The 24,896-nt window shown below is 41.7% G+C and overlaps 1 protein-coding gene across 1 annotated transcript in view; it reads left to right on the top strand.

Annotated features, from left to right (window-relative positions):
• TGFBI (transforming growth factor beta induced) overlaps nucleotides 1–24,896 on the top strand; it is a 109,539-nt gene that overhangs the window by 59,527 nt on the left and 25,116 nt on the right. Inside the window, exons 9-12 of the mRNA XM_077473374.1 lie at nucleotides 480–617; nucleotides 9,610–9,755; nucleotides 12,422–12,558; nucleotides 13,978–14,108. Of these exons, the coding sequence (XP_077329500.1) occupies nucleotides 480–617; nucleotides 9,610–9,755; nucleotides 12,422–12,558; nucleotides 13,978–14,108 (552 nt within the window). The remainder of the gene's footprint in view (nucleotides 1–479; nucleotides 618–9,609; nucleotides 9,756–12,421; nucleotides 12,559–13,977; nucleotides 14,109–24,896) is intronic.

The following is a 24,896-nucleotide window of genomic DNA, read 5'->3' as shown; positions in this document are numbered from 1 at the left end:
CTGTTATGTTTTCACCCAAAACAAACGCAAGACGAATGCTAACGATAAAATAACGATGCAAATTATACAGTAGTATAATAGTTTTGAATAGATTTTTTTCTTGATGTGTGCTCACATTAAAAAAAGAGTTAATATTATTGTGGGAGCTTAATAGGAAAATATTTGTGGTATTCTCCACGTTATAAAATTCTTTAATGTGAAATTCAGAAATTCAAAACTGCAGGGATGAATTAGACCCAAAAGAAGTTTAATGGATTTTTTTAAAGTTCAGTCATCTTAACTGGGGAATAAACGTAAGCCAGACAATATGCAGTATTTTGGCACATCTGTATTTATAAGTGTAATTACTATTAACGTACCATTTACCAAGAAGTAAATGTTAACATTGTTATGGTGTTTATCTACTGCCAAGTGAATATGATTGTGTAACTATGCATGAATGTATTGATAAGTGTATTTTTTCATTTTTTCCTTCACAGCTAAAACATTATCCGAACTTGGGAAAGATTCAGTTGCCTCTACAGCTATTGATTTGTTTAATCAAGCTGGATTGGGTTCTCACCTTGCAGTAAATGAACGTGTTACAGTAATAGCTCCACACAACAATGCATTTAAAGGTCTGTCCTTTTATTATTGTTTTTTATCTTTTATAGTACAGATTAGTGAAGAAGTAGTGATAACACAGCCATGAAGCTCAGTAAAACTACAAGTAATGTTATGAATTCTTTATATGTCCCCTCCAAGTATGCTAACGGATGTAGTTTGCATGGATCTATTTAGCAATGGTATACCAATAATGCTTGATTTTGATTCACCGTGTGCCTAGAGGGACTTCACAGCTTTTCAGAGAGTGATCATGTAATGTGATGGAGGTTCATTAAGATAAATGTAGAAGTTGTATGCACATTTGCTTTAGTTATGAGCAAACCTGTGAAAAGAACAATGACTATATGGAAAGCACGGTAAACCATAGCTTAACAATTAGATCACAGTGACATGAGATTTTTTACTATTATATACTGAGGAATGCAAAGAGGTACCACTAGAAAATCTAGTACCACATTTGTAAATGCCCGCAGGTTTAGTGTCCATCCATTCCATATACCTATAGTAGGTGACCATACTTCTCTATTTTCCACTATTATTCTCTTTCATATTCCTTCTTTAACTCTATTCCAGGTATTTCCTCCTCCAACCTTCCTATTTTCATACATATCTCCCTCCTTTCTATCCTTGATTTAGCATAATATATAATGAGGACTTATCAGCAAACCAGTTTTTGATTATGCATAGAAGCTTGCATATCAAAATGTAAGTAAAAAAAAATGGTTATTATTAAGTCATATGCTAATTTTAATGTTTAACAATACTAGCTTCATTGGAAACATACTACAAACTAAGAAACTTGATTATTGAGCTAAGCGTACATTATTTCCTGCATTTTCTTTACACAAAAATTATATCACAGACTTGTTTCTTTAGCTTTTTATGGTTCTAAGGTCCTACAAGAAAGTACTTGTCATAGATCTTTATTAGAAAATGTGAATGAAAGGAATGGTACGCCACAGCTGTATCCTCTGAGGTGCCTCACATTGGAATCTCTAAAACTTCATTATGCCATAAGCAAAATATTTAGGGTGTTCTTCTGTTACTACAAAAATGTCTTAGAAATACTTTCTGAAATGCTTGAAGGGCCAGTGAACATAAATTAGAATTTACGTTTGATATGACATTTATGGAAATGTATCACGAACATATTCAATTTAACTACAGTGGAACCTTGGATTACAAGTATAATCCGTTACAGGAGAATGCTTGTAATCGAAAGCACTCGCATATTAAAGCAAGTTTCCCCATAGAAGTAAATGGAAATGAAGATAATTAGTTCCACATTGACTTTTATTGCATGCAATATCGCATGTGGCCAGAGGTGGGGGGGGGGAGCGCCAGAGAGACTTGGAAATACTCGGACACCGCTGTTTCCGAATATTTCTGAGTGTTTTCAAGTATTTCCAACTGGCTCTGAATGGCTCAGAGTGTCACTGGTGCCTCCGCACCTCTGGCAAATGTGGTACTGCACACCGCAGAGACTTGAATCCTGCTAGTTTTGCGAGACAACACTCTCAAACAGAGTCAAAAAAAAAATTGCTTGTATTGCGAAACGCTCATTAACCGCGTTACTCGCAAACCGAGATTCCATTGTAATGTAAATATTATAATAGGAATTTGTTTTACACTGCTCTGCTAGTTGTAACTTTTCTTTGTGCCTCATTCATCTTTACATGACAGAAAATATAAAACAGCGGTGAGCAAAACTGAGAGTTTTTGGTGACATTGTTAAGATTTTTAAGGGTATCATTGATCATAATTGACTCATGGGAGCTATAGAAGCTCCTATCAAACCTATTTTTTCAATAAAAAATAGCCTCTCATTAGCTTTATTACTTTATTTTTATTTATTTTTTTGGAATAAAAACAGATAAGCCACAGATAATAAATACTTTAAAAAATGAGGAATTCAAATGAAATGAAGAGTTCAAACAAAAAGATTTTTTTTTCAGTTTAGTAAACAAAACAGGGAATTTGCACATCAAAATCAGTAATTTTACAGCAAAATAAATTTCACCAAAATCACTCTGTTCATTCTTAATAAGAAAGGACAGCATAAACATGTGGTGTGCTGTTTCATGTCAAAGGTTCCATGCTATTCCATAACAGTACCATCTATAAGGCATATCAACAGTGCATTACAACACTCCCATGCACCATTGTTTTTCCTTTGTATCCGCGGTGGTGCTGAAAAACTAAAAACATGCATGTGAACACACAAAGAGAAGTGCACTTAGGGGTGTGCTTTTGTCCACCCCCCAAAGAAGTAGGATCTTTCCCTGAACTCGGGCCCGAGGCCTGGTAGCAAAAATTGCCTCAGAACTTAGCCAAAAGGGCTAGCCAAGGAGGCGAAATGCGGAAAAAGTTTTTAGTGCTGTAACCATGTGCCTGTTCACACAGTGGGGTCCCCCACCTTAGTCTTACTAAGGACACCCCTGGGAAAACCACTGAATATTTTTTTTTGCTTCCTGGAGTTGGCAACATAATCTTAATAGATTTGACAAGTTTTTTATGCGAATTCCAAATATATTTTTGTATCTGTGGCAACGTGTTTCAGCATGTACAGTTGTCTATAATGATGTTTTGTGAATCTGTTGCAATCAGTGGCGGGCCGTCCATAGAGAGCGCATGGGCACCACCTCCCCTCCATGCTTCTGGCCCCCTGATCTACATATCAGGGCATCGGACTATGGATTCCAGTGCGGGGTGGGTGTTTTTTTTAAACACTAAGCCACTGCTTTTTAATTATCATTGTCAACCTACTGTGTATGCTGATTCATTTGGACTTTGGGCTGCCAAGGAGGTCAGATCACATGGACAGCTCATTAGCCAACTGAAGGAGCACACACAACTGGCTTATAATGCTGTTTAGCATTGTCAGCAATGTTGTCAGACAGTGATGTTATCAGAAGGATGCTTAGGTAATAAACTTTGCAATGGATTCACAAAAAGAAACAAAAAACTAAATACAGTAAGACTGGATTACAAAGATACTGACAATTATATGTCAGATTTACATAGACTTTAAGTTATTGTTGTTATTGTGGTCCATGCACCTTGGGCTTAAAAAATGCTACTTCTACAGGAGTTTTGCAGTTTTTTTTCTCCTGCCTGTAGAAGCAGCTCAATATTATCCTATGTGTCCATGATCATTAGGGTGTTTAGAGACATATTTCAAGAGAAGAGGTAAGAGACAGAAAAAGAAACATCACACATTTGCTTTTTAGAGGAGTTTTCAGGCAGAAAAATGCTAAATGCTTATAAACACACCTAAACACAGCATTTAGAGGCATTCAACATTTTCAAGTGTACATTGATTATAGTCAAAAATGAGCAGAGGGAATGTTTTGGAAAAAACACTTACAAAAACAAATGCCCAAAAACTCTCTCAAAAACTCTTCTGCAATACGAGCTACTATGGGCATTTCTTAATGCTGCTTTTTCTGGCAGAGGTTCTAGCATTTTTTCTGCCCCTAGTGTGCATCGACCCTTATGCTTGCAAAATATTTTAAAAGATGTTGACTGTGTATCTATGTCATAACTTTGTTGTACTTTGTACCGATGAAGAGAAACACCTTCATCTGAAAGCAATAGGCTTTTGAAACACCTCACATTACAGGTTGGTATAAGATGATGCATCTGTTGTTCTCATCATGAAAGTCCAGATGGAGAACACCCTGAAATATGAAAATATAAACTATTTCAACAGCTGTAAAATATTGATTGTTATCCTGACCATCTTTATTCAGCTTCCCAAAAACCTTACAAAAGAGGTCCTCTTTGTGTATGCTCAGAACTAAATCTGGTTTAGGAAGCAAATCCAGCCAAGAGCCTAAGCACTGACAGACTATTCATTAAACCAAAAGGCACATTATTCAAGGAATGACGCAGGAAATGATATGTTACCACTTAAAAAAAATCTGCTCGTAAGCTGGACATAACATTACTTTATTTTTAATGTGTACTGTATATGAAGGATTTGTTAGTTACATTGTTTGATAGGCAGTTGTGGTAACCATACATGCTATCAGAAGACTTCTTACAGTGTATATTGCACCGTTGTGCAAGTACCATTATTTAGGCCAGCCCCTTTCCTGTGCTAGAGAAAAAAATGTAAAAAATAATTAGGAGAAAAATGAAAAAGGATCTCTCAGCTTCTAATGGCAGCACCAGTTCACAAAAAGGATATCAGAGAACTAGAAAAAGTGCAGAGAAGGGCAACCAAACTTATAAGAGGCATGGAGGAGCTCAGCTATGAGGAAAGATTAGAGGAACCAAATGTCTTCTCTCTTGAGAAGAGGAGATTAAGGGCTGATATGATCAACATGTATTAATACATACGTGATCCATATAGTGAACTTGATGTAGATTTATTCATTTTGGAGTTATTACAGAGGACAGAGGGCCATCTTTACATCTGGAGAAAAAGGGATATAATCTTTACATATGGAAAGACTTCTTCACAGTCAGAGCTGTGAATATGTGGAATATGCTCACTCAAGCAGTAGTTCTGGCTAGCTTAGTAGATTGTTTAACCACTTGCTTACTGGGCACTTAAACCCCCCTCAGTCCCAGACCAATTTTCAGCTTTCAGCGCTGATGCACTTTGAATGACAATTGCGCGGGCATACAACACTGTACCCAAATGAAATTTTTATCATTTTTTTCCCACAAATAGAGCTTTCTTTTGGTGGTATTTAGTTACAGCTCGGAGTTTTATTTTTTGCTAAACAAACAAAAAAAGATGCAAAAAAAAAAAAAAAAAAATCATGTTTTAATAGTTTGTTATAAAATTTTGCAAACGGGTCATTTTTCTCCTTCATTGAAGTGCGCTGATTAGGCGGCACTGATAGGCTGCATTGGTGGGCACTGATGGGCTGCATTGGTGGGCACTGATGGGCTGCATTGGTGGGCACTGATAGGCTGCACTGGTGGGCACTGATAGGCATAGTTAAGGCGGCACTAATAGGCACAGATAAGGCGGCACCGATGGGCACAGATAAGGCGGCACTGATGGGCAAAGATGGGCACAGATAAGATGGCACGGATGGGTGGCACGGATAAGTGGCACGGATGGGTGGCACGGATGGGCACTGATAGGTACCACAGATAGATGGGACTGATGGGCACTGATAGGTGGCACTGATAGGTGGCTCTGATAGGTGGCACTGCTGGGCACTGATGGGCGGCACTGCTGGGCACTGATGGGCGGCACTGCTGGGCACTGATGGGCGGCACTGGGGTGCAGCACCTTTGAGGCAGATTTTGGGTGGCACTGTGGGTGGCACTGCTGGGTGGCACTGTGGGTGGCACTGTGGGCACTGCTGGGTGGCACTGTGGGCACTGCTGGGTGGCACTGTGGGCACTATGGGCACTGCTGGGTGGCACTGACAGGGGGGCACTTACTTTATTTTAGGATGGCACTGCGGGTGGCAGGTGGGCACTGGCAGGGGGCAGGTGTCCGCTTGAATTGCTGGCCGTGATCGGGACTGATGTCCCGAACACGGCCGCCGGCGATCGGCTTTTTTTTTTTCTCCTCGCGCTGTCAGCGCGAGGAGGAATACTAGCCGATTACCGGCTCCGTTTTATCACATGATCAGCTGTCATTGGCTGACAGCTGATCACGTGATAAGGGGTCGGGATCGACCCCTTACACGGATCGGTGATCAGGCGAGTCTCACGGACTCGCCGATCACAGAGCGCGCCGCGCGCGCCCCTCAGGGGGCGCGCAGGCCGCTCGTAACCGGGACGACGTCAATAGACGTAGTCCCGGCAATCTAGGTCCGCGCTAATGCCGTCATTCGGCAATAGCGCGGATCCCAAGTGGTTAAAAAAAGAGCTGGATGCATCTTTAAATGAATGAATGAATGAGATATTTGTATAGCGCACAATGCGGTCTGAATTGCCTCAAGGCGCTGTGAAGATCTTTGATCATCAGCTAGAAGAGGAAGGTCTTGAGTTTTTTCCTAAAAGCCAGGCGGTTTTCTTCCAGGCGGATGTTGGTTGGTAGAGCATTCCATAGCCGAGGTTCTTGGACAGCGAATCTCCGATTCCCCTTAGATGTGTACCGGGATTTGGGCACGAGGAGGAGGTTTTTGTTGGCTGATCGAAGACTGCGGTTTGGTGGTGTAATGATTTCATTTCTCAGCTAGGTATTGAGGAGCGTCTCTATGTACACATTTGTGGGTAAGGCAGAGGGTCTTGAATGTGATCCGATTCTTTTTGGTTAGCCAATGTAAGCTCCTCAGGGAAGGAGAGAGGGATTCCCAGGGTTTTTTTCCTGTTATCAGCCTTGCCGCCGTGTTTTGTATAAGTTGTAATCACGCAAGTTGATATTGTGGTAATCCTATGTAAAGTGAGTTTGCGTAGTCCAGTCGTGAATTAACCACTTCAATACCGGGCACTTAAACACCTTCCTGCCCAGACCAATTTTGAGCTTTCAGCGCTGTCGCACTTTGAATGACAATTGCGCGGTCATGCTACACTGTACCCAAATGAAATTTTTATCATTTTTTTCCCACAAATAGAGCTTTCTTTTGGTGGTATTTGATCACCTCTACGGTTTTTATTTTTTGCGCTACAAATAAAAAAATACCGAAAAAATGTTTTTTTTTGTTTCAGTTTCAAAACTTTGTAAATAAGTAAGTTTTCTCCTTCACTGATGGGCACTGATGGGGCTACACTAATGGGCACTGATAAGGCGGCACTGATGGGCACCAATGTGGCACCAATGAAGTGGCACTGATAGGCGGCACTGATAGGCGGCACTGATGGGCGACACGGATGGGCAACACGGACGGACACTGATAGGTGGCACAAATTGGCACTGATAGCTGCCACGGATGGGCGGCACGGATGGGCATGGATAGGCGGCACAGGTGGGCATGGATAGGCGGCACAGGTGGGCACTCATAGGCGGCACAGGTGGGCACTCATAGGCGGCACAGGTGGGCACTCAGGCGGCACAGGTGGGCACTCATAGGCGGCACAGGTGGGCACTCATAGGCGGCATCGGTGTTATAGTAATGGATGCCAATCAGTGCCAAACAATAATGCATGCCAATCAGTGATGCCCATTGTGGGCACTGATTGGCATCCATTATGGGCACTGATTGGCACCCATTGTGCTGACTGGCATCCCTGGTGGTCTAGGGAGGATTATGGCCTTTATTACCTTTTCCCTGTTGGTCTAGTGGCGTCCCTGGTGGTCCAGTGTGGGCATCCTCGGGGGGGCTGTGCTGATAATCGATCAGCACAGACCCCCCCTGTCAGAGGAGCAGCCGATCGGCTCTCCTCTACTCGCGTCTGACAGACGCGAGTGAGGGAAAGCCGATCACCGGCTCTTCCATTTACACTGTGATCAGCCGTGATTGGACACGGCTGATCACATGGTAAAGAGTCTCCATCGGAGACTCTTTACCGAGATCGTAGTTGCCGGGTGTCAGACTGACACCCCGCAACAACGATCGCCGCGATGCGCGCCCCAGGGGGCGCGCAGCGGCTCATAATCCTGATCACGTCATATGATGTCCGGTCAGGATTATGAAACCACTTTGCCACCGTCAATTCCCTATAGGGCGGGCGGCAAGTGGTTAATGACTGTTCCAACTACTACTGCTTTGTCATTCTTTGGGATAAAAGGGATGAGTCTGCGTAGCATGCGTAGCAGATGGTGAGATCCACTGAGTACTGCTCCTATTTGCACAAAATATAACTGGATACAAATTTGTAGAGATAAAAATTTCAGGGATAGTTGATCCAAGAAATCTGATTGTCTCATGCGTTATTGTTTTGTATTTCTTTTTTTATTGCCTTCCTCTTGATCAACTGGGAGTATAGGCCAGTGAATATGTTTTTTTTTGTAATTGGTTCAGCCAGATTAACTAGTGTCTTTTTTTTTTTTTTTTGATACGGATATTCAGATACACAATTCTGGTAAGGTCATTTAAGAAGTATGCTGCTTAAAATTGTTTATTCCAAGTTGAAAGCTAAGAACCAAGATCCCTTATTGAATATATCCAATCAGAACAACAGCTTTAAAAGGATATTTTGCTGTTGCAGCTATGAAAATATATTTCTGACCAGGACTTACCACAGGACATACATACTCAAGTTTGTATAGGTTTATTCGGTGCAATAGGTATTTTTGTTCCGCTTTTTATTTCTTCATTGGTTATAGCTGGCAGTACCAATAGGTCAGGTGTACTGTATACTTGCAAGTATTTTCCCTTGTTAAGTAGTGACCCTACACTAAAGCCTAGTACACACCACTGTTTGTTTTTTTCATTCAATCCAGCAGGTTGAACGAAAAAAACCTGACAGCTCAGGTCGGAACCGCTGTACTAACAATCTGATGTTAGTACAGACATCTCCCCCGCTGTCCTATTTTTATCTGACACGGTGACGACCCCCCGCCAGACCACTCTGGTCAGCACATTCAGCCATTGGCTGGGAGCACTAATCGGGAGTCAGTTTGCAAACCTTTTTCTGGTGGACCGGCTGCCATACACACAGGCCGAATGTCAGCTAGTTTCTATTGAACCAGTTGATGCTGGCAGACATTCTGTGTATGTTTACTAGGATTTAGGCCTTGGGTATCAATGACTCAAGGCCGTTTGTATAAGTGATCCAGGTTTGTGGGAGACTGCAATGCCAGCAGCCACCTTAGGGGAATGCAGGGAGCTATCACTTTGACAGGGTATGTTCACATGTATCAAAATAAGATAAAACACCTGCCAACCCAACTCCTTAGCATATTAGCCATGACAATGACCCTGATATACTTGATTTGACTGGAGAAACTGTTTCTCAGTTGATGTCAATTGAACTCTCATTTGATGGTGGCCAGTCACAAATATTTTATGTTTTCCCACAGTAGGATCCCAAGCAGTTATTTTTTCTGAAACTCTGTTAGGTATACGTTAAATTGAAAGTAAGTTAATGAATGACGCTATATATAGTGTGGTTGATTACTATAAACTCTAGAACTTTTGTACTTAGATGGAGTACCGAACATTGACAAAGATATGACCAACTTACTTCAGAATCACATTATAAAAGATCAGCTTTCTTCCAAATATCTTTATCATGGCCAAGTTCTGGAAACAGTTGGTGGGAAGAAACTGAGAGTATTTGTATATCGGAATGTAAGTATTTCATTTTTATACTTAAATATTTTAGAATTATTGATTTCCTTCAAGCCTCTTTGTCAATAAAACATGGAAGATATCCCTTACTTGTATTTATAAAAAATGATTAGTATTAGTACCGGCATAAGCAAAAATTATAATTTGAAAAATGTTTTTATCCAGGTGGTAGTATGTGGTGCAAAGATGTCATGAATGACCCTTTTTCTATTTTACTGCCATATCAATGCCTCTATTTGCATTTCCACAAAAGTGTATATGTTTTTCTATAGATGTTGATTAATTAAAGCTGAACTCCAGTCAAACGGCTAAATACACAGATAAAATATATACAGTAGAAAGGATCTGACTCAGAATCCTGTCCTGAGATTTACACATTATTGCTACACAGTAAAATTCAGGCTGGCAGGGCCAAAGACCTGATTTTTATCTGCTGCAATGAATTACCATTTACAAATCTTGTCAATCTGCCATCTGGCGAATGGAAAGACCAGGGGTCAAGTCCTAAGGAAAAAAGTGTGGGAACTCCCACCCAAGATCCACTCCCCTACCAAAAAATAAAAATAAATGATACGCTCATATGCACGAACACTTCAAAAGTGTTATTTTTCAGCCAATTTTCGTATTGTGGGTATGAAGCTTAACTGTTAGTACATACAAAAAAAGAACCTCAATAAACATAAATACAGTAATTCTCTGAATCAGCATTCATTCAATTGTGCTTCCATGCAAATGTGAACATCATGTTCTGATCTTTATTGGAGAATTTTATTTTATATATAGAGTGTTTATGTGGTAAGTTTACTCATTGACCAGAGTTGGGATAACACAGGAAAGGTCATAAATTAACTGCACATTATCTGGACAGAATGCTTGGGGAGATAGTGATGTGTTCCTGCTTAGGTGATGTATGTTAGCTTGGGGGGCTGCAAACTCTGCAGGGGCTCCAACACACACTCGCTGCTATTCCAACCCTTCACATATTTCCACATAAACTTCCCTCCTGGCATTAAACTTTACCAGGTATTGTGCTCAGCTTACCACCCCAAACTGATGTTCCTCCCTCAGCTCACCTCTCTCCCTGCATGTCCTGTGAGCAGAATAGCTGTGCTCCTCCTCTGGGTTCTCTCATCATATGGCACTGAAGATAGAGGGGGGGGGGGATTCAGCGGGACACACAGAGCAAGTATGCAGGAGACTGGGGGGGAGGATGAGGTGACAGAAAATCAGGAGGGGCCGGCAGGGAGGAGCGCATAACAAGAGGTCTGACTAAATACAATCTCTTAGCAGCAGGGACCTGATCTACCCGTCAGCCAGCTGTGATTGACAGGTAGATCGAAGATGAAGCTAACATGGGGCCCCCTACTGGCAATGCCTGAATGGTGTAGCACCTGCCACCCAGCCTGCATACTTCAAAGTCTTGCAGGACGTGGCTGCTAACAGGAACTGAGTCCCTGTTGTGGAAAAAGTACAGGAACTCCGTTCCCATGCGTTCCCGCAGGACTTGAACCCTGGGCAAGACCAATCACCTTGCACAAGGAGAGACAGCAGAAGTGACTGGTCTTTTTTACAGGAAGCTTCTGCACAGATGCAAAGTTTTACAATGGATTATTACACAGATCTGGAACAAATACACAAAGTGCACCAAGATCTAAGTAAGAATACACATGCAGAATGTATTTAAACAATATTTGCTTATCCTGGAGGTCAACTTTAAATAACATGCTATGGGGTGTCCTGAACCTGTCTGTGCACATCTGTACAATGTGTAGGAAGTACTGCAGAAAAAAATGATATTTAGAAATTCAGGCCAAATCAGGAGCTCATCCCTACAGTGCAAAAACTTTCAGAATTGATATTGTTATGATCTCTGCAATAAGAGTGATTAAAGTGCACCTGTGTCCAGGTGTTGGACAGAAAAAAGAAGCCATTCTTGACTTTAACTGCTTGTATCATGCAGCACAGGCATACCCCACTTTTAAGTACACAATGGGGTTTATTTACTAAAGCTGGAAAGTGCAAAATTAGGCTCACTTCTGCATAAAAACCAATGAGCTTCTAACCCCAGCGTGTTCAATTAAGTTTCTGTAATAAAATCTAAAAGCTCATTGGTTTCTTTCAGCCTGATTTTGCACTTGCCAGCTTTAGTAAATAAACCCCATTGTGTACTTAAAAGTGGGGTATGCCTGTAATTCATTCACAAAAAACACAGGAAAAGTCCTAATGTTGGGTTTCAGCCATTCTCTCTCAGATTTTGTCAGACAAGATTCTGCTCCAATACAAAGTAATAGGAATAGAGCTAAGAATTCAGTGGAGGGATTTACTAAAACTGGAGCATTCAGAATTGGTGCAATTGTGCAGAGTAGCCAATCAACTTCTAACTTCAGGTTGTTCAATTAATACGCTTTGACAATAAAACCTGGAATCTGATTGGTTTCTATGCAGAGCTGCACCAGATTTTGCAAACTCCAACCTTTGTTGTGATCTTTGAAATTCATTTCCCTACAATGCTATTGCTACAGAGGTAAATAATGCTCTGTTTTAAAGTAAATGTACTGCTTGTTCAGAATATGTAAATTATTAGGGTGCATAGTCTGGACACAGGTTCAATCTAAAGTGTTATTGTTCATGAATGCTGCAAAGTTTGACCCAGTCATTTTTTATAGGCTCTTTGCATTGAAAACAGTTGTATTGATGCACATGACAAAAAGGGAAGATATGGCACTATGTTTATTGTTGACAAGCTGTTGACTCCACCATCAGGAAATGTAATGGATGTTCTTAAAGCTGATAATCGCTTCAGGTACATATTCTTTTGTTCTTAAAATGTAAAACATTATACCAGTATTGTATTAACTGATTTTGTCTGAAGGGTTGGCTGTCACAATTAAGATTACTTAAAGGGTAACTCCACTTTCGTCGGGAAAAAATAGCAAATAAAGAAAAAGTAATATAGCGCTTACAATTGTGATACAAGTCATATTGTTATTTAATGTTATTAAAAATTACCTTTCCTTATCAGTCTGCATCCACTTATAAGGTAGTGCCTCAATCTAAAAGATAAACAAGAATAGGGACGGGTACCATCATCCTTGAACTTGGAATGATAAAAAAGTGGGTGTGTCAGGAGCTACTCCAAAAATTGCCCCACAGCAAATCTGCAGCCGCTGTAATGTTCTATAAATGCAAAGCAATATGGCTACATGGAGTTGTTCTGTACACATAATGTGTACTGACCACCCCCCAGAAACATAATTTTCTGCTTGTGTGATTGGCTCACCAATTTTTCCAGAAGTCTGCCTAAGATACAAGTCAGATTTCAGGCATCCCCTGCAACAAAAAATTCATTTTTGGTGAGATATTTCCAATTGGAACACGTCTAAAGGGGTGCAGGCCCAGCAGCTTTCCCCAATAGTGCCCTGTAACTGTCACAGCTGACTGATAATTATGAAACCACTCCCAATAGACCCACTGAGCGCAGAGGCACAGACAAACACATATGGATTTCTTCAGAATAACAAAAGGTAGGAATCTTCAAACAAAGGTTTTTATAATCCTTGGAAAGTACATAGAATACGCAGGGGGGTTGTTTTTTTCTCCACAAAAGTGGAGTTACGCTTTAAGTCACATTATAATAACGGGAGTTGTATTGTTATATTAATGGAAATCCTTAGACCCACAAAGCCTTCTGTCATTTTCCTAAATAAACAAATCCAACCAAAATCTGGTTTTAAGTGCTTAGTTAATACTAACTAGGTTCTTCCAGATTATTTTATCTACATCAGCTTCCAACTCAGGTCTCAAGGGTCATAAGTCCTCAAATATTTTAGGGTTTCTCTTGGAAATTAGACATTTAGTAAGCTTTAGGTCACTAAACAATTTTTTTTTCTGACCGAAATTCCCAATCTGTATGCTAGATAATCTTTCTCTACAACACACTTTGCTTCCAAATTAATGAATATGAAACGTTTTCTCATCAAATGTAGAGTGAAAGCATAATTCTTGCATAAGTTACAACTTGTGTCAGTCAATCAGAGAAAGCAAAATGTCTTACAAAACAATGCTGCATTTGCAGTTATGTTTTTAAAATCCCTAAAATCCCAGCTTTAAACTTTTTTTTGCTTTTAGGCAATAATATTCTGAAGGGTTTCTTATGGGTCTTGTGATGTACTTCTCTTAAATTGACACACTAAAAGCCTAAGTCTCACTCTTGTTTTTGTAGCTTATTGGTGACTGCAATCCAGTCTGCTGGACTTACTGAAACACTGAACAGAGAAGGCACTTTCACGGTCTTTGCTCCAACAGATGAAGCTTTCCGTGCCCTCCCAAGAGCAGAATTAAACAGATTGTTAGGTATGCATAGCGTCTTGAGCTTCAACAAGCTACACAGAGAAATGCATTGCTTAAAATATATTTCAATATAATTTAAATGGAAAGCATCCACATTTTGTATGCATAATGAAAGTGGAATCAGGTTGAGGTTTGCTGCTGGTTCATTACTGGTGAAGTAAGGCCAGTTCATAATGAACACAAATTCGGATGGCTGCACTCCCAAAGACGATGTAAAAATTGGCTTTATTGGCAAAAAATTATTAAAAGCATCACAACAAAAGGCATATAAGCAGGGCATTTTTGTGATGCTTTTAATATTTTTTGCCCAAAAGGCCAATTTTTGCATCGTCTTTGGGAGTGCAGCCATCTGAATTTTTCTTCATGCTGACCACTGCTGTAGTGACAGGGCGTGCCCCCTTTACGGACTACTGACTTGGATTAAGCCTTGTCGGCTCACCTGTAATCAGCGATACCTTGCTTTTATAAGACCACGTCATATTTCTTTGGGTTAAAAGGTTGGTAAGTAACTTGGCATAACTTAAAAAAAAAGTTATCCGATACCATCACTGATGCCAAACTGTCAACTCTAGTGTTAGCTGCATGCAAAGTAATGTATAAAATAGTAAGCAATCATTATCAACCAGTCACTCAAAAGATAGGAATGATGTTGAAACAATCCATCTGAATTCCATCTAGCTCTTATCGGCTCTCTGTTTGATTGCTATGGTAGTTGTGCTTTTGTTTATTTTCACTTCTCCCAGAGCATTATCCAGTCATACAACCTAGATGGTCAGGAAAGATAGATCAAAGAATGTGAGCCCTCAATCCCTCAATTTGAACCATTTCAGGACACATGCCTTTTAACAAGCCTCCCACCTCTTGCAAGGCACATTCTCCCAATGACAGGGGACAAGTGCTTTTTTCCTACATCCAGTCCCCAAAAGTATGTGAAAGTTTGTCTAGGGGGGCACATTTAGAAATGTAGAAGTCCCTGAGATATTAGATATCCTGCCCCCTCCTCCGGGGAATGAAAATGAATACTGGCTTATTATTTATTCCCCAAAAAAGTAAAAAATCACACACACAATATGAAAAATGTAATTTAATAAAATTTGCATTGTGAATAATGTCCCCCCATTGTACATCCTCAACAATTAAATGTCAGTCTTCCCATTCCTCTGTCCAACGATGTTGCCCCACTGAAATACTACTAAATAACAGATCCCTGGCTGTGTAAACAAGCAAGATGAGATCCTGGGTAATGTCATGGGTCAAATATGGTTATAGCCTGGGTAAAGCCCTCGTTGCAAGGCACCTTGTTCTCATGTTGAGGGGAGTCGCTCCTCAACCCCACATCCAGTCCCAATGATGATGTCTGGGTTTGTGTGTGTTGGAAGAGGGGCAAACCTACAGGAATCCCAAAGCCCCATTTGAAATAAGGCTGCCCCCCCAGGGAGATGAGTAAAAGGTACATTAGTGCCCCCTATTACTCATTAAAAAATGTTAAATATTTTATATATTTAAAAGTGTCCCCTTTTTCTTTGGTGTTCAGTGGAAAGTAACCCATTATGCACTGGTCCTTAGTGGTCAGGTCGGGGCCCCCGGTTGATTATTAAGAGCTTACATAGAGGTGCCACACTACTACTTTGCTGCCTTCTGTGTCTGTGCTTCGCTCCCCCACCAACCGAGGAACTGACAGGTACACCAGCCGACTTACTGTCCCCCTCCATAGTAGGCCCTATGTTAGGGCTCCGCACTCAGGACATACAGAGATCAAGACTTGTTATCCCAGTGCGGCATGCTGCCAGACCCCTTCTGGGCATAACACAAAGTCAAGTGTCCAGAGAAACATCACACATATTGGGTGATATAAAGCAAAACCGTGTCACTTGAGCTACAAGGTTTTTTAATATTTTTCACTGTTTTTAAAAAAAATGCAAGTTTTCTTTTTTATTTGAGGCAAGTAGCTGGTCTTGCCTAGGGTGCAAAATAGTCTAGGGGACCAGCCCTGTATAGGAGACATCATAAATTATCAACATCGATGACCTATTTATACCTATTGATAGCATTAGTCAATAAATTGTTACCAGCTTGCAATCACAGTTAGGCAACCAATGCAGTATTTGCTATTTTCAACAAGTCTAAACAGCCACAAATCCACAAGTTAAAGAATGGTCATCTTTCAAATTCAAGTATTTTAATACCAACTCGACACTTTAATGGGAAAAATGTTGCCATACTAACCTTCTGTAAAATGGGACTGTCTAAACAAGAAATATTATGACACTGCTGGAGGGATCTATAAAAATGCACAGCGTGAGGTCTAAATCCAGTCAGTGATTAAGCCAAACTGACAGCAAAGCTGGATTTAAGTAGCATGTTCATTGCTTTTCACAGAAATCTGCAGGAAAAGTGTCTATGCATGCTTTACATTTTCTCCAGGTTAACCAGATATACCATACATGTGTATGGTTGCTAATTCAGTACAGCTTATGTCTGTTTGCAATTAGGCATAAAAGACACCAGGAATATACAAAGTATTCATAGCCAATACAGCATCCTATAATTTCATATGATGTTAGTTAAAACACAGACACCTATTCAAATGGTTGTTCAATTAATTAAACTATATCTAAAGCCATAGTGTTTTTTTTTATTCTCATTTATGATAGAGCAGGGAATGGTTAAAACCCATGGCTTTTTTTTTTCTTTTTACATTCTGTGTCCCAAAAAAGAGATTTCTCTTTACTTCTGCTATGAAAGTCACAACAAGAAGTTGAAGAAATATGGTAAAATGAAGTAAATCCCTTTTTTGGCAGTACAATATAACTAGTGTCCCCATTTGGATTTTGCAGTTTAATCTGGTTCTGGTGATAGCTCAAAATTTTAGATTTTTCCATAATTTTTAGTCAAAGTCAGCTTCCCCAGTAGGGACAGACACAGCTGAAAGACATGATAGGGCAGGGATATGCAATTAGCGGACCTCCAGCTGTTGCAGAACTACAAATCCCATGAGGCATAGCAAGACTCTGGCAGCCACAAGCATGACACCCAAAGACAGAGGCATAATGGGACTTGTAGTTTTGCAACAGCTGGAGGTCCACTAATTGCAGATCCCTGTGATAGGGGTTATAATACCTCACCATCTTATCTAGTTTTACCTTTACACTTATGTAGTAAATTAATCAGAATAGTAGTCATAAAAGGCCCTAATATCTGATCCCTTTTGGCACATGTTACATAAGACTCTGTATTTGTCCAGTATAGAAAACCTTTATAGATAGTGAGCTTGTCACATCCCTTTTCCCACAACTTCTAAATACTTGTACAGAACTTTTAAGGTTGACAATGCAGTAGATTGTCAGTGTAGATTTGCATTCAACTATGCCATTGCATGCAACCAGCCAACTTGGCATGTCACATAAATTTTTCTGTGGCCGCTACACACAGCATCGGAGCCACGCCATGCAAACAGCCTCCCCCAGTTGTTGTTGTCTAGCCATAATGGGAGAGCAGTAAAATTGTAGTTTGGCCGTCAGTTTTTAGCACCTCCTGGCCATCCGTGTGTGAGAAGGCTTTCTGTATTGGCAATAAACTGAATCTGATTGATGTCTGTGAGATATGTCTTAGTTACTGACATTTTTTGTACCTTGACCTTTCTGTATGTGGCAGATAGGAATGAGTCTGCAGTGGGTGTGTTTAGGAACAGCTCTCATGCATTACAAGCAGGGGTTCTCAAATCAAGGGTTCTCAATCACCAGATCGCCCCTACAGCAATGCATTTATGAAAAACAAAATCATAAATCAGGAATTAGATTAGCTGTACTTTATATGTATTCTACTGTTTGATTTTTAATATTGATTGGACTATACTTTGAAGACAAAAGGGACAACAGTTTCCTTAAAATCTAACCAAAGTATAGCACCACATCTTTATGACGATGCCATTTATATGATGATGAAGTGGAAGTAGAACATGAAAAGGGTTAGAAAACGGAAAATTGTATACTCACCTTTCCGTAATTTTCCTTTCCTGACGCATCCCATGGCAGCACACACAGTGGGTTGTGACTCCGCCTCCACAACCTGATAGGACTGGTTAGCTATACGATTTGAAGAGGAGTCCACCGTTGCATTCTCAGTAACTATCACCTTAGAGGGGTGGGATCCTGTGTGCTGCCATGGGATGCGTCAGGAAAGGAAAATTACGGAAAGGTGAGTATACAATTTTCCGTTTTCCTGACGCATCATGGCAGCACACACAGTGGGAAATAACTCGCTACATGGGAGGGTGCCTTTTAGAAGTTTTTTATTTACTCAAGTACAGGATATAGATGAGTTTGATTGAATAATTGATCTCCCGAACTCAACCGTAGTTAATTGAGCCGGGTCTATTCTATAGTGTGACATGAATGTGGTTTTTGATGACCAAGTTGCTGCCTTGCAAATAGTCTCTGGTGACACTCTGTTGTATGCTGCCCATGAGGTCGCCATCGCTCTCGTCAAATGCGCTTTCAGGTTTTCCGGTATTGGAAGGTGTTGAACTAGATATGCTTTCTTGATGACTTTAATCAACCATGAGGATATTGTTCTTGAAGAAGCCGCTTGACCTTTTTTGGCGCCATGCGGAATGACTAGGAGGTTTTCTGACTTCCTGAATGGAGCGGTAGCCTCCAGGTAGGCGGATATTGCAGACTTCACGTCCAGAGGGTGTGGATTTCCATCTGTGTTGAGAAAAACGGGAAGATTGATCTCCGGATTAAAGTGGAAGCTAGATGCTACCTTTGGCACAAACCGTTCCGAAGGTCTGAGTACGACCCTGTCTGGGAAAAAAACTAGGTGTGGTTCTTTGATTAGTAGAGCTTGCAGCTCGGAGACCCTTTTGGCCGATGTGATTGCAACTAGAAACGATAGTTTTAGTGTCAAGTCCCATAGGGATATTGATCCCCCCGTCGAGAAAGGTTCTTTGGTTAAGGCTTCCAGGACGATCGATAGGTCCCAGGTCGGAAAAATTGGTTTTCTAGGAGGCCTTATTTTTAGGCATGCTTTCTGAAACTGAATGATGAGGGGGTTTAAAGCCCACTTGATTCCTGTCATTGCGGATATGGCAGAGACGTGAACTTTTAAAGTGCTTGACCTTAAGCCTTTCTCTAGGCCTAGTTGTAGGAATTCTAACACCTGAGACACTGATGGAGAAAGGGGATTCCAGGACTGTAGTTGGGCTATTGCAGAAAATCTTTTCCAAATCTTATTATATATGTTGTTTGTCGATTTCTTCCTTGCTTGTTGTAAGGTGGATATTACTCTTAATGAACAACCCTGATCTAGTAACCTTTCCCTTTCAGTTTCCAAGCCGTCAGGTGTAGTCGCTCTGGTGACGGGTGTAGAAATTTCCCTTGTGAGAGCAAGTCTGGGAACAGCGGAAGTGGGAGAGGCTCTTCTGTGTTCAATTGCAGGATGGTCGGAAACCATGGTCTTCTGGGCCAGAAGGGCAACACTGCTATTACCGTGGAAGACGAAGTCCTCAGTCTGGCCAGAAACCTGGCTATCAAGGGCACCGGAGGGAATATGTAACCTAGGCGAAATTCCCAAGGATGGTGGAGACAGTCGATCCCTGTTGCTGCTGGATAGGCGGTCCTTGCTAAGAAGCGAGTACATTTGCGATTCGCTGGAGTCGCTGCCAGATCTATATCGGGAACACCCCATTTGTGTGTCAGAAGAGTAAAGGCCTTGTGACTGAGAGACCACTCGTTGTTTGAAATAAATATTCGACTTAGATCGTCCGCGAGTTGGTTGTGAATTGCGGGTATGTATACTGCCTTCAGATCCGTCAGGTAGACTTGGGCCCACTCGATTATCGGTCGTACCTCCCGCATTAGGACTTTGCTTCTTGTGCCCCCTTGCCTGTGGACATAATTCACAGCCACTGTGTTGTCCATACGCAGGAGGACACTCTTCCCTGAAAGGAGGGGACTGAAAGTTAGAAGTGCTTGCCATGCAGCCCTGAGTTCCAGAACATTCGAGACTATCCCCTGTGGACAGAAGGACCAGCGGCCCTGTGTTCCCCGATCTAGATGATACGCACCCCAGCCAAGGTAACTGGCATCTGACGTTACTATCTCTGGGAGTGGATGAACGATAGGACGACGGCGAGTTAGATTGTTGGTTTGAGCCCACCAACGTACTGACTCCTTGACTGCTCTGGTGATTGTTATTTGTTGTGACATTGACACCCCGTTCCATTGTTTTAGGAACGAATTCTGGAATACCCTGGAGTTCCATTGAGACCACTGAACCATTAGAAAGGTTGATGACATTGAGCCCAGAATACTTAAGCATTTTCTTGCAGATAGGTGGTCTACTGATAGTAGCTTTCTCACTTTGCGGATAAGAGGATGAAGTTTCTCCTGGGGAAGCCCTACTGTGTTGGATCTGGTGTCCAATTCGGCTCCTAGGAAGACCATCTTCTGCACTGGGACCAGGCTGCTCTTCCTCCAATTCACTATCCACCCGAATTGCTGGAGTGTGGAAATCAGAATTGAACGATGTCGTAGAAGTATCTCTCGACTGTCTGCTAGAAGAAGAATATCGTCGAGATAGTGTAGTACTCTTAGACCTCTTTCTCTCAATAGTGCTATAACCGGAAGTAACACCTTTGTGAAGGTCCTGGGTGCCGTTGATATCCCAAATGGGAGGCTTTTGAATTAAAAGTGTTGCCTGCCTATCGCAAAGCGTAGGTACTTTTGAAAGGTTTGATGCACTGGAATGTGTAGATAAGCGTCGGATAAATCGACCGAGAGCATCCAATCTTTCTCCCCTATTGCTAGTAATATTGATTGGAGACTCTCCATCCTGAATGATTCGACTAGAATCATTTGGTTTAACTTCTTTAAATCCAACACGGGCCTCAGGTCGCCTGTTTTCTTTGACACCAAGAAAAGGGGGGAGTAAAACCCCTCTCCTCTCTGCTCCTGTGGAACTTCTATAATTGCTTGCTTCTGGAGCAACTCCATAATGTATCTGACTAAAAGCTTTCGCCTCAGGCGCGAAAAGGGTAGCTTGGTAGATTTGTAGTGGTTTTTTGGCGGTTTTCGCTTGAATTTCCACCTGTGACCTTGCTGGATGGTGGATATCGCCCAGGGTTCTTTTATTTTGTCTATCCAAGTTTGGGCAAATAGCCTCAGCCTCGCACCAACTATTGCGGGCTGGGCATGCGTGGCATCAAAAAGATTTTTGTTGGTCTACCGGCACGGTTGTCTTCGATTTTTGGACTCTCACAAAAGAGGGTTGTGTGCTTCGCCAATTCCGTTTGAATTCTTTCCCGGGTCTATAAGACCTTACGTCCCGGTACCTTTCCGGAAGGTGACGTCTGAAGGGCGGATTTTTCTGTTGCTTGGATCTTCTGTCCGACGGTATTAGACCCGATTTTCCCCCCGTGACCTTTGATATTGCGGAATCTAATTTTGAGCCAAAAAGGTTAGTGTCATCATAAGGGATCTTACACCAGCTGGATTTGGAAGTCGCATCAGCAACCCAAGGTTTTAGCCAGAGAGCCCTTCTGGAAGTTACTGAGGCCAGCATTGCTCTTGCTGATGACCGAATAACGTCCACCGCCGCCTCCGCTACGAAATCACCCGCAAGGCTGAGTTCCTGCAGTGCTGAAATGATTTTGTCTTGGTCCGCCGCTTCTGCGATAAATTTTTCAACTCCAGATGTCCAGGAGGTGATGGCTCTACCGACCGCTGCTAGAGCGATTGCAGGCCTACAGGCCCCCCCTGCTGCTGAGTAGGCTTTCTTAAGGTCGAGATCAATTTTGCGATCCATCACATCTTTAAAGGTTACGGCGTCTTCTATTGGTAGGGTTACATGGCGCGCTAAGCGCATCAGTGAGGAGTCTACCACGGGAGCGGAGATAAGAGGGTTCACTGCTGGCTCTTTTAGGGGATAGAGCTTCGCTAATCTGTTGTTTAAGCCGGATTTCTTTTATGGTTTTTGCCATTCATCTCTTATGAGCTCCTCTAGCTCTTCGATAAAGGGGAAGACCTCAGGGTCTTTTTTGAGGTTAGAGAAGTATTTCCTTAACTTAGGCGGGACATCTCTCTCTTCCTCCCAACCGATCGCTTCCTTAACCGATTTCGCAAAAGGGTTTATTAATGCAAAGTCGAAAACTGTAGGGGTCAGGGGATCCTCATCCTCTGGGGAGTCATCTGGATCCTGAGGAGAATGAGAGGTTGAGGCTGAGTTAGATGACCTGATTGGATCATAAGCTGTCACCTGTAGGATTGTTTCCTTAACTGAGTCTCTTATAATATTGGAGGCTTCTCTAGCGTCAGCTTCCTTGTCCCGAGTTGCTTCCTCCAGACAGACTTGGCAAACAAGCTTACTAGGTAATGCTTGCGCTCCACAGACCCAGCAGGTATTAACCGCAGGACGGGTATGGTGTTCCTCACGATGTGAGGATGGCGGTTCTCTGTGATGACGGGAAGACCTTGACCGACTTCGCCGAGAGTGAGAGTGTCTTGAGGGGGAACGTTCCTTTCTTTTAGAATGGGATGACCCCGAAGACCTGCCAGAGCTACCAAAATGAAAGGTATTAGTGGCAGAGCTCTCTTTTTCTCCTCTTCGCTACTTACCAATCCATACGCCCCCTTACCTTATGGTTCTAGGATGGTTTACTAAGGCAGCGGTCTCCATGAGGAAGAATAGAGTACACCTGTGACCAGAGGTTTTCAGTATAAGAGCCAATGCAGAGTATGGGCAGAAGGTGCAGCAAATAAATGAATGGCAAAGTGCATAAAGATGAAAGAAAAGAGGCTTACCAGAGTTCAGGAGGACTTGTCTTGCAAGGCAGCAGGCTGTGTGCAGAGATCAGGATGGTAGATGGCGTGGAAGGCACAAGCAGCACTTCCAAACGAAAATGACATTTTTTAAATAGCCCGCCGTCGCTGGAGGAGTGACGTCACCGCCGCGCATGCGCACTGGCCGCCTGCGCCGCCCTGCGCCATCTTGGATGCTGGCAAATGCAGAGGGCAAGGGGAAAACGTCACTTCCTGAGCGCCGATCGTCCGGACGGAACCGCCATGATGGAAGGGTCACAGCGCCGTGGAACTACAGGGCTCAGCGTGCCCAGAGGGGAGAAAAAGAAGAGGAGAGAAAAAAAAAGGAAAAACTGAGGACTGAAAACAGAAGGTAGGCAGAGAAAGGAGACATGCTGGGGAGCACGACAGATAGGAAAGGGGGAGACCGCTGCAATCATTACAACCTTTTTAAGGTTTTTTTTCTTTTTAAAAGCCCGCTGCTTTGTAATTTTTTTGCCCCTGAGACCACCAGAGTGGGGCTCCCTGCGTTATGGCTCATTTAGAGACCGTACGGACAGGGACTTCCAAGTAGGAGAGGCTGAACCTAGCTGGGGTGGTGCGGTAAGGGGTTCCATGCTAACCGAACTCGAAACGTAATGTCCCATACAGGTGAGGAAAAAAAGGAGAATGCAACGGTGGACTCCTCTTTAAATCTTATAGCTAACCAGTCCTATCAGGTTGTGGAGGCGGAGTCACAACCCACTGTGTGTGCTGCCATGATGCGTCAGGAAAGAATTGTTATTCCATTTGTCATTCATGGAGAAAGTGGTGAATGTGTGATAAATCTAGTGGTGAAAACAAAAGGGAACATTAGCTACCACAACTAATGTTTACCCTGTTACATGCACTGGGATTGATTTACTAAAACTGGAGAGTCCAAAATCTGGAGCAGCTGTGCATGGTAGCCAATCAGCTTCTAACTTTAGCTTGTTCAATTAAGCTTTGACAAAAAAAAAAAAAGAAAATGGAAGCTGATTGGTTTCTATGCAAAGCTGCACCAGATTTTGCACTCTCCAGTTTTAGTAAATCAACCCTACAGTCTCTTCTAATTTCAGCGTATTTCTCTGCTCTGCTGATCCTGCTGTTACCCATAAATCCAGGGCCTTTTTTCATCTTATTTTAAATTTTTAAATCATTTGCTATATATCAGCCTTGCGCCTACTGATTGCAGTTGTATACTTTCCTTTGCCTCCGTAATCACTTGTTATCAATCTTGGAGTAAATGAGCCAGCAACAACTAATTTGAGTATATTTAAAGCTGAAATCATGTTTTCTTCTATTTAGTAAGAGAAATCAAATTTTAGCTTTTATTTTTTTGTTCCCTATGTTGGGAAAAATAAGTTTAGTACAAAAAAGATATGTAAAAAAACTGTGAATAAAGTAACACCCAAAAACTCTCCCATAAATGTTTTGAGCAACCCCTAAAACCACATACACACATAAATGCACATGCCCTTCCGGTAATATCTAGGGTGTCTGTTTTCAGAAAATACATAATGCTTAAGGTTTTTTTATGTAATCTTTAGCCTTAAAATGTTTTTTTAAAGTGTGCAAAAAATGTAAATGCAAATGCGAAAAAAACGGTCGCTGGCAGCAAAAGGGTTAAAGCTAAGTCTGTTTTTATCTGATTAGATAATGGTTAAACCCTGTTAGTTTTATTGGTTTCTTTTTAGAGATTTATTGTCACTTTTTGTCATGTATATACAAAAGAAAGTGAGTGAAAATCTATCCAGTAAAGCCTAATACACAGGATGAGATTATCGGACGAATGATTGTCCGTTTTTTATTTTTGCATGCTAGTCCCAATATAGAAAACGAATTGGTTACTAAAGTACGTAAATTCTCGTATTATAGAATAAAAATTCGGAAGTGACATAATGTATTTGTATTGTATTTTCAGATGAAAACTTTACTGATTAAAGGAAAATTTTCTTGTTTGTCTGTTCGGAAA

The sequence above is a fragment of the Lithobates pipiens genome, unplaced genomic scaffold (genome assembly GCF_037356315.1).
Source record: "Lithobates pipiens isolate NorthernLeopardFrog02 unplaced genomic scaffold, aLitPip1_a1.2 Scaffold_8, whole genome shotgun sequence".
Classification (NCBI taxonomy): domain Eukaryota; kingdom Metazoa; phylum Chordata; class Amphibia; order Anura; family Ranidae; genus Lithobates; species Lithobates pipiens.
The sequence above is the reverse complement of the archived record's forward strand: the minus strand, read 5'-3'. Positions and strand labels throughout refer to the sequence as shown.